General features: G+C 47.3%; 1 protein-coding gene across 1 annotated transcript in view; it reads right to left on the reverse strand.

Moving 5' to 3' along the window:
* The window catches only part of mcoln1a (mucolipin TRP cation channel 1a), a 62,600-nt gene that overhangs the window by 27,248 nt on the left and 18,544 nt on the right, over positions 1 to 16,808 (reverse strand). Inside the window, 3 exon segments of the mRNA XM_052042089.1 lie at positions 7,145 to 7,244; positions 10,512 to 10,608; positions 15,504 to 15,567. Of these exon segments, the coding sequence (XP_051898049.1) occupies positions 7,145 to 7,244; positions 10,512 to 10,608; positions 15,504 to 15,567 (261 nt within the window).

Raw genomic sequence — 16,808 nt, forward strand, 5'->3', positions numbered from 1 at the left:
TGCATTCTGTTATTGTTTTACCTCAATGCACTGTTGTAATGAATTGATCTGTATGAATGGTATGCGAGAAAAGTTTTTCACTGTGCCTTGGTACACGGGACAATAATAAACCAATTCCATTTTACTCTCCCCACATTCCCAACACTCCAGATTCTACCACTCACCTACATACTCAGGACAATTTACAGTGACCAGTTAACCAACCAACACACACTTCTTTGAGAAACTGGGGCACCTGAAGTAAACAGAACATGCAAGCTCCAGAAGTCAGCACTGAATCCAGGCCACTGGAGCTGAGAGGCAGCGGCTTCATTAGCTGAACCAGCCCTCATCCATCTTCTTCTGAAAAATTTTTAGCAATTTAACCTGTCCAAGCAAATACCACAGGTTCACCATACTAAATGAGAACATTTCTCATATAGTCCTAAATTACTTGCCCTTCAACTGGAGACTGTGATCCTTGGTTGTGGAAACACCAGAACAGAAGGAACTTTCTTCTGACATCCAGTCTGGCTGGCTCCATCAGAATTTAAGGTTTAATTTGAGTCACAGATTCACAGAGTTGTACAGCACAGAAACCAGCCCTACGTATGGCCCAACTCAACCAAGATAATCTGAGCTAGTCCCATTTGCCTACATTTGGCACATATCCCTCTAAACCTTTCCTATTGATGCATCTGTCCAAATGTTGTTTTTAAATGTAATTGTACCTGCCTCTACCAGTTCCTCTTGCAGCTCACTCCATACACCCACCACCCTTTGTTGAAAAAAGTTGCCCCTCAGTTCCGCATTAAATTTCTCCCCTTTCACCTTAAACCTGTGCCCTCTAGTTTTAGACTCCTCTACCCTGGGAAAAAGACAGTGACCATTCACCCTATCTATGCCCCTCATGATTTTATAAACCTCTATCAGGTCACCCCTCAGCCTCCATCACTCCAGGGAAAACTGTTGCAGCCTATCCAGTCTCTCCTTATAACTCAAGCCCTCCAGTCCAGGCAACATCCTTGTGAATTCTTTCTGCACCCATTCCAGCTTAAATCAGATCCTTCCAATACTGTGACAACCAGAACTGCAAACAATATTCCAACTGTGCCTGACCAACGTTTTGTACAACTGTAACATGTCCTGCCCTCATTTAAACTTCCCAAAATGCAATACCTTGCACTTGTCCCAGTTAAATTCCATCTGCCATTCCTATGCCCACTTTGCCAAATTGATCTATATCCTGTTGTAACCTTAGGGAATCTTCTTCACTGTCCAGTATAACCATCAATGTTGGTGTCATCTGCAAAGATACTAATCGCACCACCAAATTCTTATCCAAATCATTAATATATATGATAAACAACAGGGGACCCAGCACCAATCCCTGCAGCACACCACTGGTCACAGGCCTCCAATCTGAAAAACCCTCCACTACCACCAAGCCAATCTTGTATCCAATTGCTAGCTCACCATGGACCCCACGTGTCCTAACGTTCCACACTAATCCACTGACATAGAACAGTACAGCACAGGAACAGGCCCTTCGGCCCACAATGTTGTGCAGAACTTAAGCTAATGACACCTAATTCAACTAATCCCTTCCACCATGCAGGACGTAGTCTAAGACCTTGCTAAAGATACCCAGTCATCGTAAACTCCAGTGAATACAAACCTGGTAAACATAATCTTTCTTTAAATGACAGTCCCCCATTTAGTTGAACTATTTAAAAATAAAGCATCCAGTACAGCAAGTGCTTCAACTTTATCATAAAACCTTGGCAGTGCAGGGAACTGACTTCCAATCCACTATGCCAATGCCAGCTCTGAAAAACTAACTCATCCGAGCAGCAAACCTCTGACCCACCAGGGCCCACCTCTTCCCCCAAGGTCCTGCACAGTTTCCTTGAAATCCCTGGCTGAATTGGCCTCCACCAGCCTTTCACCTCCATATTGTAAATGGAGAGGACATTTTCTGCAGTGCAAGTCCAGAGAGGAGGAGCTGGGCCGACAAAGGAAAGACTCAAGCACCAAGGGGGAAGCACTGAGTCAAGAGGGAGTTGTGGCGTCCACCACCCGCTCACCTTCTCACTGAATCTTTCCATGCAATCACGTTTAAAACTTGTTTGGCAGGCAAGAACTTCTCATTTTTGAGACCCAGTAGCCTTATCAGTAGAGGGGAGGAGGTATAAAAGGGAGGCAGGCTCTAGCACAGCAGCCATTCTGGAGTGGCTCTGTTTGAGTTCCAAGTGTGGCGTTTGAGGTCAAAAAGCATCAGGATGGGGGTTAGGGCAGCAGTCCTGCAGGATGTGGGAGATCAGGGAGGCTTCCAATGTCCCCAAGGACTACACTTGTAGGAAGTGTGTCCAGCTGCAGCTCCAAGCTGACCACATTAAGGAGCTGACACACCTATCATCTAGGGTACTGAGAGCATCTTAGATAAGAGTTTCAGTGAGGTGGTCACACCGAAGGTGCATGCTGCAGAGTGACCACCAGGAAAGGTAGAGGGGGTAGAAAGTGCAGGATTCCCATGGCCATTCCCCAAGAAAACAAGTATACCTTCTTGGAGAAAGCAGCAGCAGCCGCCACCAGGTCTATGGCACCAGGACTGGCTCGGAGATTCATTGGGGAAGGGTGAAGAGAGAAAGGACTATAGTGATAGGAGACTCAATAGTGGGGGGTCAGACAGGAGATCCTGCGGCCACAAAAGGGACTCCAGGATGGTATGTTGCCTCCCTGGTGCCAGGGTGGAGGATGTCTCTGAGCAGTTGCAGAACATTCTCAAAGGGGAGTGTGACCAGCCAGAAGTCATTGTGCACGTTGGCACAAATGACATAGGTATAAAAAGGGATGAGGTCCTGGGAGTGAAAGTAGGGAGTTAGGAAAGAGGTTAAAAAGCAGGACTGAGGATAACCTCTGGATTACTCCCTGTGCCACGTGCTAGTGAGCACAAATATAGGATGATATGGCAGATGAATGCATGGCTGAAGAGCTGGTGCAGGAGGCAGCATCTTGGGTTTTTACTGGACCACTGGGATCTCTTCTGGGACAGAGGTGACCTGTACAAGAGGGATGGGTTGCACCCGAAGTGGAGGGGGACCAATATCTTGGCAGGAAGATTTGCTAGTGCTACCAGGGAGGGTTTCAACTAGATTGGTGGGGTGAGTGGGATCCAAAGCAGAAGTGAGGCAGATGGGAGGCTGGAAGTTGAGACAATTCAGTGCTGGTAAGGTCAGTCGACAGACAGGCAGCAGTATGGCAGCGAGTGAGGAAAGACTGTTGGATTAAATTGCTATTTCAATACAAGAGGCCTGACAGGCAAGGCAGATAAACTCAGGGGATGCATAGCTACATTGGACTGGGATATTATAGCCAAAACAGAGACACAGTGAAGAGAGGGACAGGACTGGCAGCTAAATGTTCTGGGGTACAGGCGCTATAGGTGGAACAGAAGTGATGGAAAGGGAGGGGGAGCTGCATTTCTGACTAAGGAGAACAGAGGTAGTCAGATGAAACTACTGAGGGATTGCCCAGTGAGGCTTTCTGGGTGGACCCGAGGAATAAAAGGATGATCACCCTGTTGGGATTGTACCATAGGCCACCTAATAGTCAATGGGAATTAGAGGAACAAGTACGCAGGAGATTGCAAAGGGTTACAAAAATAATAAGGTTGTCATAGTCGGGGATTTAAACTTTCCTAATGTAACTGGGACTGCCATAGTGCTAAGGACTTAGATGGGGTGGAATTTGTTAAGTGTGTGCAGGAAAGTTTTCTCAGGCATTAGGGAGAAGGCAAAGCTTGACCTACTCATGGGAACTAGGGCAGGACAAGTGACTGAGGTGTCATTGGGGGGGTATTTTGGGACCATTGTCCATGGTTCTAATAGTTTTATATTAGTTTCGGAAAGGGATATATTTGGTCCACAAGTTAAAGTTCTAAATTGGGACAAGGCAAATTTTGACAGTATTTGACAGGAACTTGCAGAAGTTGATTAGAGGAGGTTGTTTGCAGACAAAGGAATATCTGGCAAGTGGGAGGCTTTTAAAATTGAGATATTGAGAGCTCCAGATCTGCACGGTCTTGTTCGAGTGAAGGGTAAGGCTGGCAGGAGCAGGGAACCGTGGAATACAAGGGATATTGAGAAACAAAGGACTGCAGATGCTGGAATCTGGTTGAAAAACCCTATGATGCTAGAGGAACTCAGCAGGCCAGGCAGCATCCATGGTGAAAAGCAGGCAGTCAATGTTTCAGGTCAGGACCCTTCTTCAGGACTGAAGATAGGAAAAGGGGAAGCCCAATATATAGGAGGGAAAAGCAGAGCAGTGATAGGTGGACAAAAGAGGGGAGGCGAGGTGGGCACAAGGTGGTGATAAGTAGATGCAGCTAAGATAGTGATAGGCAGGTGTGGGGGAGGAGGGGAGAGCAGATCCACCAGGGGATGGGTCAAAGGTAAGGAGAGAAAGGGAAAAGAGGGTAGAATAAAGAGAGATAGGCTAGGAAAGAGCAGAAGAGAAGAAGCACGGTGGGGAAGGGGGGGATTACTTAAGTAGGAAGAATTCAATGTCCATGTCAGGGATATTGAGGCTCTGGTCAGGAAAATGGAAGGGGCATGGGTCAGGTACGGGCAGCCGGGATCAAGTGAATCCCTGCTGGAGTATACAGGATGCAGGAGTATACTCAGGAAGGAAATCAGAAGGGCAAAAATAGGGCATGTGTTAGCTTTGGCAGAGAAGATGAAGGAGAATCCAAAGGGATTTTATGTTAAAGGAAAAAAATAACTAGAGAGAATAAGGCTCCTCAAAGACCAAACTGGACATCTTGGATCGCCAAGCGATGGGTGAGATCCTCAATATCTCTCCTCTGTTTTACTGTGGAGAAGGACATGAAGACTTTGGAACTAAATGGTCGGTAGGTACACGGATAGGAAAGGTTGAGGAATATGGGCCAAATGTGGGCAAATGGGACTAACTTGGATGAGAATCTTGGTCAGCATGGGCAAGTTGGGCTGAAGGGCCTGTTTCTGTGCTGTACGACTCTAACCACAGCAAATGCACACCAGCCCATTCACTTCTTCCTTTCTAACCATCCAGGCATTGAACCACACCTGCAGCTGAAGCAGTGATTCAATCACCTTCCCCCAATTTAACGTATGTGCTTGGTGTTCACTCTATGGTCTCCTCTATAGTGGAGGAACTAAACATTGACTGGGTGATCGGTTTACAAAACACCTCTACTACAGCAGCCTGAAAATGTAGTCCTCCACTTCACTGAGCCCTATGCCTCTGACGACATTCCAACGATGCCCAATACAAGCTCAGGAAATAGCAACTCATCTCCTGACCAGATAAACCACAGGCCTCAGGACGCAGCACTGAACTCAACTTTTGATACCAGTCTTTCCAGCATGTGCCAGAACTGGCCAGATGGGAGGCAAGGTCAATCTGCAACTTTAACTCAGTATTTCCTCTCTCCACGTGGATTGCCTGACCTGCCGAGTGTCTCCAGCGTCTTCTGTTTCATTACACCTTCTCCAGATGATTAGATATCATTAACAAGTCTCATCACCCTCCCTCGGCTAACACCAGGACGTCTGGTCCATTCTCTCTTGGCCTCCATCCTAGCTTTCCTTTACTCTCCACCTCTCCTTTTCTTGCGAAACATCATTGAACTGAAACATTAGCTCTGTCACTCCCTCCACAGATGGTGCCCAAGTATTTCCAGTATTTCGTGTTTTTATTCCACATTTTCTTGTTACTGCTTTACCTTCCTGGTTGAGGGAGTTTGCGATATGGATCCCTAAATTCAAATTCTACTCAGAACAAAGACTTGGACCACTTTGGGATGTCCTGAAATTGTTTTTTTTTAAATGGGTCTTCCGCCTCCGAATCCCAACCAGGATGGAATATTCTGATCACCCTCTGGGCTTTGGGTCATTCAGAAGAATAAGTATTCCTGGCGTCAGACTGGTGGCTACTTTTGGAAAATGTTGCCATGTTGGGGCAGGCGCTGCCTCGAGAAAGATGCACTCTACAGCTGACTAGCTCGTTGACATCACAAGCTCACATAATGGTGGCCTAGGCATATTATCACCGATGGGACTGCCCCCAGGAGAGGACAGCTCCTCAGGATGACAGAAGGGCAGAACACCCTGTCACATAGGCAAGTAATCCACGGTTCAGGTACTGGCCCAACTTCACAGTCCACGGTGACTTCTGAAATCATCTTTAACCAACCTCATTATAGATATGGGGGTAATTCAATCATCATGAGCAGGAGCCCTGAGGCCAGAGAACTAGAGAGGTTACACAACAGACAGCAGCTTTTCAGTCCACTGTATCTCTACCAGGGCATCCCCACACCACTCCCACCACCCCCCCCCCCCCACCCCACTGCCCCATATCCATCTCACCGCCCCTCCCCCACGGCCCCGTACCCATCCCAGCGCCCCCTTCCCACAGACCCGTACCCATCCCAGCGCCCCGTACCCATCCCACCGCCCACACCCCACCCCCCCACCACCACGGCCCCGTACCCATCCTACCACCCACCCACCCCCCCCACGGCCTCGTACCCATCCCACCACCACCCCCCCACGGTCCTGTACCCATCCCACTGCCCACCCACTCCCCCCCGACGGCCCCATACCCATCCCACCACCACCCCCCCGCCACGGCCCCGTACCCATCCCACCGCCCACACCCCCCCACCACCACAGCCCCATACCCATCCCACCGCCCACACCCCCCCCACCACGGCCCCGTACCCATCCCACCGCCCACATCTCCCCCACCACGGCCCTGTACCCATGCCACCGCCCACACCCCCACTGCCCCCTACCCATCCCACCGTCCCACATACTCCCATAACCCTGCATTGTGCTGAAATTAAATACAATTATACACCCATTTACTCCAATCTGATTGTGCTGCCTGGTACGTTGGCCATATCCCTGGTACGTTGGCCATATCCCTGGTAAGTTGGCCATATCCCTGGTACGTTGGCCATATCCCTGGCTATTGTCCCACCCTATTCAGCCCTAGAGCCCTGCACCATTCCTAACCTAATTTCACTGCTTTATTCACCCCAGAGACTTGAGGCAAAACGCCTACCTACTTCCAGTTTACAGAATTGGTTACAAGGGTGTCTGTTGTATATGCTCACCATATCCATAAACACTGGGCTCCGTGCACTCATTGATGAGCACTGTGTTGTCCAGACTGATCTTTATCTGGCCACTGTGTGCCTTGTTATCAAACAGTATCTGCAATGAAATTGAAATCAGAGTCACCTTTCCTCCTGTTGCTCCCACACACACCTGCAGATCACGTCTCCTTCCAGCTCCAACTACAAATCCCTTCCCACGGCTCCTGTTCATGGGGAAGACAAGCAATGAAAGCTGGAGCGGTGGGGTTTGTGACTGTCATCACACATGCACTCCAATAGGGAGGTGGTTGGTCAGGGAGGGGTGGGGGAGAGAAGGCTGTGGGATGGGTCTCTCCTCAGCCTGGACCAGCTATGGAATGGGAATCTACCCCACCGCCAGCCATCTGATTGGTCAGTCCAAACCTGGCTGCGCATCTGCCCAGACTGCAAGAGAGAAAATGGCAACGTGCTGCCGACGATAAATCAGAGAGGGAGCATAGCCACAGACATGGGTGGGGCTACTGCAAGCAGCAGCACAGAAGTTTGAAGGAGGGACAAGATATACAAGAATGAATGCTCAGCGTACAGACACCACTGGCATGAGCAACATTTACTTCCTTATCGTCCCTAGTGATGGCAGTGAGCCACTTCCTTAAACCACTGCCAAGGCAGTGAAGCAGCTCCCTCAGTGCCATTGAGTTAGGAGCTCTAGGATTTTGATTCATAAACCATGAAAGAACAATTTCCAAGCCTAGCTAGTTGCAGCTCAGAAGTGGTGGCTGCCCTTGTCCTCACAGTTGGTGCAGGTCATGGGGGGGGGTTGTCAGCACCGAGGGAAGCTGCCAGCAGTGGGGAGCCGGCGGTGCAGAGAGAAAGGGCAGTCAGTGTGGAGCAGTGGGAAGGGATAATTAGGCTTTGTGAACATTTACACCTTTTCCTGAGCTATCAGGTCAGGATTGATTCAGAATCAGGTTTAGCATCACTGACTTGTGTCGTGAAATTTGTTGTTTTGCAGCAGCAGTACAATGCAAAGGCATAAAATTTACTACAAATTACAAAATAAATAAATAGTGCAATAAAATAAGGAATAATGAAGTAGTGTTCATGGACCCTTCAGGAATTCATGGATTCATAGAACATTGGACATTACCGCACAGAAACAGACCCTTCGGCCCACAATGTTGTGCCAAATTAATTGAACTAGTAATTAAAGCCCAACTAAATTCGTCCCTTCTGCTTAAACAACGTCCATACCTCTCCATTCTCTGCATATCATGTGCCTGTCTAAGAGCATCTCAACTGCCTCTATCATCTCTGCCTCCACCATCTCCCCTCGCAGCACATTCCAGGCACCCACCACTATGTAAAAAGAACTTGCAAACTAACCCCGTCTCACCTCTGGTATTAGACATTTCGACCCTGGGAGAAAGATACCGGCTGTCTACTCTATCGATGCCCTTCATAGAGAGTCAGAGCAACACAGCACAGATACATTCTGAGCACCCAGCTAGTCCCAATTTCCTGCATTCAGCCCATGTCCCTCCAAGCCCCACCCCTCCATGTACCAATCCAAGAGCTTCTTAAATGACACTATTGCACCTGTCTCAACCACTTCCTCTGGCTGCTCGTTCCATACACACCACCCTCGGTGTGAAAAAGTTGCCCCTCAGGTCCCTTTTAAGTCCTTCCCCTCTCACCCTAAATTTATGCCGCCTAGTTCTGGACTCCCCTATCCTGGGGAAAAGACTGTTACCATCCACCTTATCTGTGCTTCTCAGTCTTAAACATCTCTATAAGGTCACCCCCTCATTCTCCTATGTTCCAAGGAATAAAGACCTAGCCTGGCCAACCTCTCCCTGTAATTCAGGCCCTCTAGTCCTGGCAACATTCTCATAACCTTGTAAACTTCTGTCAGGTCTCCCCTCAGCCTCTGCTGCCCCAGAGAAAACAACCCAAGTTTATCCATCTGCTCCTTATAGCACATGCCCTATAATCCAGGCAGTATTCTGGTAAACCTCTTCTGAACCTTCTCCAAAGCCTCCACATCCTTCCTATAATCTGACCAGAATTGAACGCCATTCTCCAGATGCGGCCTAACCAGAGTTTTATAAAGCTACAACGTGACTTCCTGACCCCTGAACTCAATGCCTCAACTAAAGTCAAGTACACCATACACCTTATCAACCTGTGCACTCACTTTCAAGGAGCTATGGACTTGGACCCCAAGATCCCTCTGTACATCAACACTGTTAAGGGTCCTGCCATTAACTGTGTACTGCTCCCTTACATTTGAAACCCAAAGTGCAACACCTCACACTTGCCGGATTAAACTCCCTCCGCCATTTCTCCATCCATATCTGCAACTAATCTATATCCCACTGCATCCTTTGGCAATCTTCTACGCTATCCACAATGCTACCAACCTTTGTATCATCTGCGACCTTACTAACCCACCCACATTTTCATCCAAGTCATTTGGTCCCAGTACGGATCCCTGTGGAACACCACTAGTCACGGACCTCCAGCCAGAACAAATCCCATCGACCACTACCCTCTCTATGGGCAAGCCAATTCTGAAATCAAATGGCCAAGTCACCATGGTTCCCATGCATCTCAATCTTCTGGACGAGCTTACCACGAGGGACCTTGTCAAACACCTCACTAAAATCCATGTAGACACCATCCACAGCTCTACCTTCATCAATCACCTTTGTCACCTCCTCAAAAAATTCAATCAAGTCAGTAAGACATGACCTGTCCCACATAAAGCCATGCCGACTGTCCCTAATTAGGCTATGGTTTTCCAAATGCTCGTAAATCCTATCCCAAGGATCCTCTCCAATAGCTCCCCCACCATTGACCTGAGATTCACCGGTCTGTGGTTTCCAGGATTATCCCTACTTAAACAATAGGACAACATTAGCTCCTCGCCGTACTCCGGGAACTCACCTGTGGCTAGAGAGGACACAAAGATCAAGGCCCCAGCAATCTCATCTCTTGCCTCTCTCAATAACCTGGGGTATATCCCATCAGACCCTGGGGACTTATCCACCTTGATGTTCCTCAGGACATCCAACATGACCTGATCCTTAATCTCAAAATGCCCTAGCATATTGTCTCGCTCCACACTGATCTCACTACCCTCCATGTCCTTCTTGGTAAATACCGGCGAAGTATTCATTCAGGACCTCGTCCACATCCTCTGCCTCCAAGCACGTTCCCTCCTTTATCCTCGTGGGCCTACCTTCTCCCCAGTTATCCCCTTCACTCTTACTTCATTGATCTGAAGTGCAAATACTCGGGCTTCCAAAAATTGATTAAACAAAAACACTTAACATTAAGATCCCCAGTTAGAGAGAAAAACAAGTCTGTAGAGAACACTTACTAGAATGTGAAATGTGTAGCAATCTGGAATTTCATGGTTGATGATCGTCTGAATGTTAATGGCCTTCAGCTTAAATCTTATGGAAACATCTATAAGTCTGAGAACACAGTCAGAACAGGAGTTAGTCTGTTGCCTCTGAATGTTTTCCTTTCCCCCTTTCGCTCATTGTGACCCAGTAAGTTTTCCCAGTGACTAAAAGAACCAGCCAGCAAGACAAAGTTAATCCACAGTCTGAGCAGTTAGCCAATCCGACAAGGCAGGGTGAGAGGCTCTCAAAGGTTAAAGTATATAGAAATGACCCACCCAAGTTATGGACACTAAGAATCATAATTAGACTCCTCAGTAATGCCCAGTGCAGTAGAATGGCCCGAGATCACACAGTGCAACGACTAGTGGAACATGCCTCATACAAGGAAGGCAGGAAGCAGATTCAGTAGTAGCTTTCAAAGGGGAGCAAGAACATAAACTTCAGGGGAACAAAATACCATCAGGTCCCGGGAACTGAACAGGAAAATGGGAGTACTTTCAAAGAACTGCACAAGCACAAGGGCTAAATGGCCTGTGCTGGATACAGCATTTACTATTCCAGCTGACGCCAAGCAGGCAGCAAGAGGAAGGAAACAACAGAGCAACAACAACCCTCCCCCATACCATCAGTTCTGCACTCCTTCCCCAATCTCTCTCTGAGGCACTGACTCACACACGGTCATTGACCACTCAACCAGATGTCCAAATTCCTCAAAGTTAAAGCCATTGAACTACAAGTGTCAAAGTACAGCACAAGTCAGGTGAGTGCAGGGTGTAAAGAGCATGAATCATGGGTGACTTCTCCCTGCTTGACCAGGAGTGCATGCTAACTCTAGCACCTCAGACTCCCAACATGTGCTCCAGTGGAATAGTCACAATAGGTGATGTCATTTATTCAGTGAGGGAGACAGTCATTAGTGAAGCAAAAACAAACCCTCCCAAGTGTTTTACTTTCCTTATGATGGTCACATGGTCAGAAAGTCAAACTTGTTCAGGTTTTTTCTCCACAGTGCACCTGGGTACCACACAAAACATTCACCTGGATTCTGCGCCCAACAACTTGTTTTAAATAGCAACTTAATACCATAAAATGCTCACTGCCACTCCTTTGACAATACTTAACTCCAAACTGACATCCTCAAGCTTGGACAAAGAATTAGGCTTTCATGGTATGAGAAGCTGGTGAGACCACACTTGGAGCATTGTGCGTAGTTCTGGTCACCTAACATCAGAAGGATGTCAATAAGCTGGAAAGGGTGCAGAAAAGATTCACAAGGATGATATCAGGAACGGAGGGCTTGAGTTATAAGGAGAGACTGGATAGGCTGGGACGTTTTTATCCCCTGGAGCATAGGAGGCTGAGGGGTGATCTGATAGAGATATATATAAAATCAGGTGGGGCATAGATAATGTCTTTTTTCCCCCAGGGTAAAACTAGAGGGCATAGGTTTAAGGTGAGAGGGAAGAGAGTTCAAAGGGACCTGATGGGCAAGTTTTTGCACAGAGTGTGGTGGGTTATTTGGAATGAGCTGCCAGAGGAAGCTGTAGAGGTGGGTCTAATAACAACGTTTAAAAGACATTTGGACAGGTACAGGGATAGGAGAGGTTTGGAGGCAGATGGGCCAAACACAGGCAAATGGGACTAGCATAGGTAGACAACTTGGTCGATGTGGGCAGTTTAGGTTGAAGGGCCTGTTTCCGTGCCGTATGACTCACACTGAAGTCAAGTCTTAAGCAGCAAAGTGAAGTAGAAAGGAACTCCAGAAGTTATCAGCTTGAGGTACAGAACTGGACAACCGCTGACATCTTGGAAGGTTGTAGGGCTGGAGGAGATTATAGAGAAAGGAAGTGGAAACGTTATAGTGTTGTCCCGATTTTAAGTCCCCACTCCTGTCTGCTACGAAGTAACACAGTGCCACAGATTAATTCTGTTACAACATGTTTATTAGTAGTATACTGTGGGAGAATTCTCCCCAAACTCTCATGTAGAGTCTTTATCATAGGTCTCCGCAGTCCAAAGCAGCAGACAGTAATTTATACAGATATTATCATGCACACTTAATGAATTCGGCTCCACGAGTTTCGGTCAGGCCTCAGAGAACCCAAGACAGACATCGTACTTATTGTCCAACATAATTGAATTATAATCAAGAGACTCAAAGACAGGTCTCACCCTCAATGTTTAAAACAAGCTTCCTCCAGTCTGTTTATTACACCCACCAGCCTTATCGTCTGGTATATTGGCCTGCCACCAAGGTCCCGGCCACAGCAATTATCACTTAGCTTGAGTCAGTAGCTTGCCTGCTCTTGCTTGCAAGTTATTTTTCCATCAGCTATATGTATAGTTACAGTTAGTCACAGTTTCTTAACCCTTTATTTCTTCATTAGGAGGGATTTGGAAACAGGGGTTACAACATTAAACCAATGTATTACTTAAGAGTCAGAGTCATTGAGTCATACAGGACACAACAGGCCCTTCGGCCCAACTGGTCAATGCCAACCAAGATGCCCATCTAAGCTAGTCCCATTGGCCAGCATTTGGCCCAAAACCTTCTAAACCTTTCCAACTCGTGTACCTGTCCAACTGTCTTAAAAGTTGTTATTGTACCTGTTCAACCACTTCCTCTGGCAGCTCGTTCCACATACATACCACCTTCTGTGTAGAGTTGTCCCTCAAGTTCCTTTTAAATCTTTCCCCTCTCACCTTAAACCTATGCCCTCTAGTTCTTGATTCCTCAACCCTGGGAAAAAGACTGAGTACATTCATTCTATCTGTACCCCTCATGATTGTATACACCTTCATGAAATCAACTCTCAGTCCACTATGCTCCAAGACAAGTCCTAGCCTGCCCAGCCTCTTCCTATAACTCAGTTCCTCAAGTCCTGGCAACATCCTTGTAAATCTTTTCTGCACTCTCTCCAGTTTAATTACATCTTTCCCATAGCAGGAAATACTCCAAGTGAAACCTCACCAGCGTCATGTGCAACTGCACCATGACCTCCCAAATTTTATACTCAATGCCTTGACTGATGAAGGCCAGTGTGCCAAAAGCCTTCTTCACCACAGTCTACCTGTGACACCACTTTCAGGAAACCATGCACTTGTACTCCTAGGTCCTTCTGTTCTACGACACTTCCCAGGGACCTACCATTCACTGTGAAATCCCTACTTTGATTTGAATTTCCAATGCAACACCTTGCACTTTTCCTTAATTTTCTCTGCCAAGGCGATCTCATGCCCTCTTTCTGCCCTGCTCATTTCTTGCTTGAGTACACTCCTGCATCCCCTACACTCCTCCAGGGATTCTTTGATCCTAGCTGCCTGTACATGACTCACGCCTCCTTTTTTCTTGGCCAGGGCCTCAATATCAGACTAGCTCAGCCTTCGTGCAAAACAACCATTAAGATGCTGTTACTCTTCTGCCTCTCCAGAAGGTGTTCCCACCATTTTGCTGTGAGCTGGCCATCTCCTTCTCATTGGGTCCCACTCAGGGTTGTGACATCCATCAGAGTGTCTGAGCTCCCAGCTCAGACAGTGAAGTGTCATTGAGGCCTGTTGCTGCTGGGATGATCCACAAGGATCCTACCATTCTAGGTCCTAAAGTTAATACTGTAGAGTGGAAATTACCCGTGTGCAATTTCTTTTATTGTGCGTACCTTTCTATATCAGCTACTATACAGACAGTACTGGTGTCTATTGGACTGATCATTGCTTAATCCATTTATTTCCATCACCTAGTCCCAGGACACCAGTGTCAACAGAAAGGTTGCTGCAAGGAAATCAGTGAAACTCTCAATCTCACAAAGCTGGTTATTCTCAGACAGCATGTCACAGACAACCTGTCACCTCCCAAGCAACAGGAACAGTATCCACACCTTGAGCTACCCAACAGTCAACACAATTGGTATCTGCGAAGAGATTCTTAGCTTCTCTACCAAGAAACAGAATTGGCTTGATGACAATGACCAGGTGATATGGGAGTTAATTAACTGCAAACACAAGTTATCCCTGCATTGGAAGCTCCACCGTGCATCAAGGGAAAACAATTCTTCAGGCTCTGAAGGCTGTGATTGAGCAGGATATCTGGAACCTAAAGAACAGACGGGAAGCCCAAAAACCTGCAGATGTGCATGGATTCTTCAGCACTGTTAACGACATAGCCCCAGACCACTGACAGACCAAGAATGGAGGAGAGTGTTCCACTTCACACAACAGCAACATATTAAAACATTATCGTGCCCCAACCTCTGGGTCAATGTTTACCCTCCAAGACAGCAAACAATCCTAATCACATTGAACCAACCCAGTTCCCAATCCCTCCTTCATTCACCCAAAGTGTCACTACTTCACCGTCAACCATTAATCAGGAATCACTGACGAAATTTCTCCTGGCCTCATCTGCATTTCTGCACTGAGGAACACATGCATGTCATGGCTTCCTCCTACACTTGTTGCATTTGACCTGACGTATGGTGGCTCCAGCTTGTCCATTTACAGCTCACAGGACTATCCTGTTCCCATGCTAATTTTCTGTAACTTACTCTCCCCACATTCTCATCAACTCCCCCCAGATTCTACCACTCACCTTCACATTAGGAGCAGTTTACGGCAGCCAACTAACCCACCAACAAGCTCGTCTTTGGGGGTTGGGGGGGTGGGGGGGGTGGGGGGGAACCAGAGCACCCGAGGAAACCCAGCCAGTCACGGGGAGGACGTGCAAACTCCACACAGACCACACTGGAGGTCGGGATTGAACCCGGATCACTGGCAGCTCTGCTGTCATTTCCTCCAATGGATCTGGGCTCCCCCTCCGAAGCGTCAATATCTCTGAGGATGCACAGAACAACACTGCACAATGCATTCTAGGTTTTTATAGTTTTGACTCAAAGGCATTACGTATTCAGATTAATCAAACTGGATCAGTAATAGTTAGAAATCATATTTTAAAATGAGGATGACATTACTTGTAGAATTTCAGTGAGATGTTCCTGTACATCTGTCTCTCTGTGGGGCTCACACTCACACACTCTGGAAGAAGAGGAGACAAAATTACATTGAAGAACAGAGTAACCGTTGGAGTCACACATCCAGCTCCTTACATTGCTGGTCTTTAACAGCTGCCTGCTGAGCCACAGGGGCTGATCTAAAGCTCTGAAACACCCCTTGTTTGATCTGGTCACTCAGCTAGTTTCTTGGGCATTGTTTCGAAAGGGAAGTAAGGGTCCCATTCTAAACATGAGCCCATCCCCCAGCATTGAGTAGGATATCTTGCATTCCAATGTGATCCCATTTAACCATGAAACTGCTTTGCCCACGTGAGTGGCTCGCCCCTGGGTTTTGTCATTTGAAATTTCCAACACCCATGGTTTCTCACTTCACCAAATTTTATTCCCAAAATCAGCACACACACGATAGTTGCATTTTGCCCCAATCAACATTTTCTGCACATTAAAGTCCCACCAAACCCAATCTTTCACCTGCCAGTGGGTGCTCCTCCCCCCTCCCTTCTTACTCTGGCTTCTGCCCTCTTCCTTTCCAGTCCTGATGAAGGGTCTCAACCTGAAACGTCGACTGTTTATCTCCCTCCATAGGTGCTGTCTGACCTGCTGAGTTCCTCCAGCATGTTGTGTGTTGCTCCAATCTTTTGCCTGCTTTTTCCTTCACTCACCCTCCTCACAACCACACTGATACTTTGTATAGGTCGCGAGCACCTTTGACCAATGTGAATTGAGGTGGTGGTGTGGGCATGCATACTATTGGATCTTATTGCCAGAGAAAGCAACCTGCTCAGCATGTGATATCATTGAACATCCCAATGACAGGAAGAGCTTTGGTTAGACCCCCACCACTGGAAATATCAGTTCATCAATTTATCCTATTTTGATTTTTGATACATGCATTTTACACTCCTCTGTCTTGGGTGCAAATGCTTAAACCTGAAACTTCCTCCCCAGACTTCCCCGCTTGCTTTTTGTTTAAGATTCTACTCAAACCTGATGGGCAAGTGGTTCACGGATGGTGTCGAACCTCGAGTGTTCACCACCTGTCAGCTGGATGAGATATTCCAACAAAAAGTCCTGACGTGAGATCTGCACGTTGTTGGGAAGCTTTAAGAGGTCAGAACATTATTTCCAAACATTAATTTTTTTTTAAGGATCCAGGCATCAATGGCAAGGCTGGTGTTTATTGCCCATCACTGATAGAACTGGGTGGCTTTCAGAGGGCAAGAGTCAACCACATCAATGGGTGGTCCAGTCACATCCAGGCCA

The sequence above is a fragment of the Pristis pectinata genome, chromosome 31 (genome assembly GCF_009764475.1).
Source record: "Pristis pectinata isolate sPriPec2 chromosome 31, sPriPec2.1.pri, whole genome shotgun sequence".
Lineage (NCBI taxonomy): Eukaryota > Metazoa > Chordata > Chondrichthyes > Rhinopristiformes > Pristidae > Pristis > Pristis pectinata.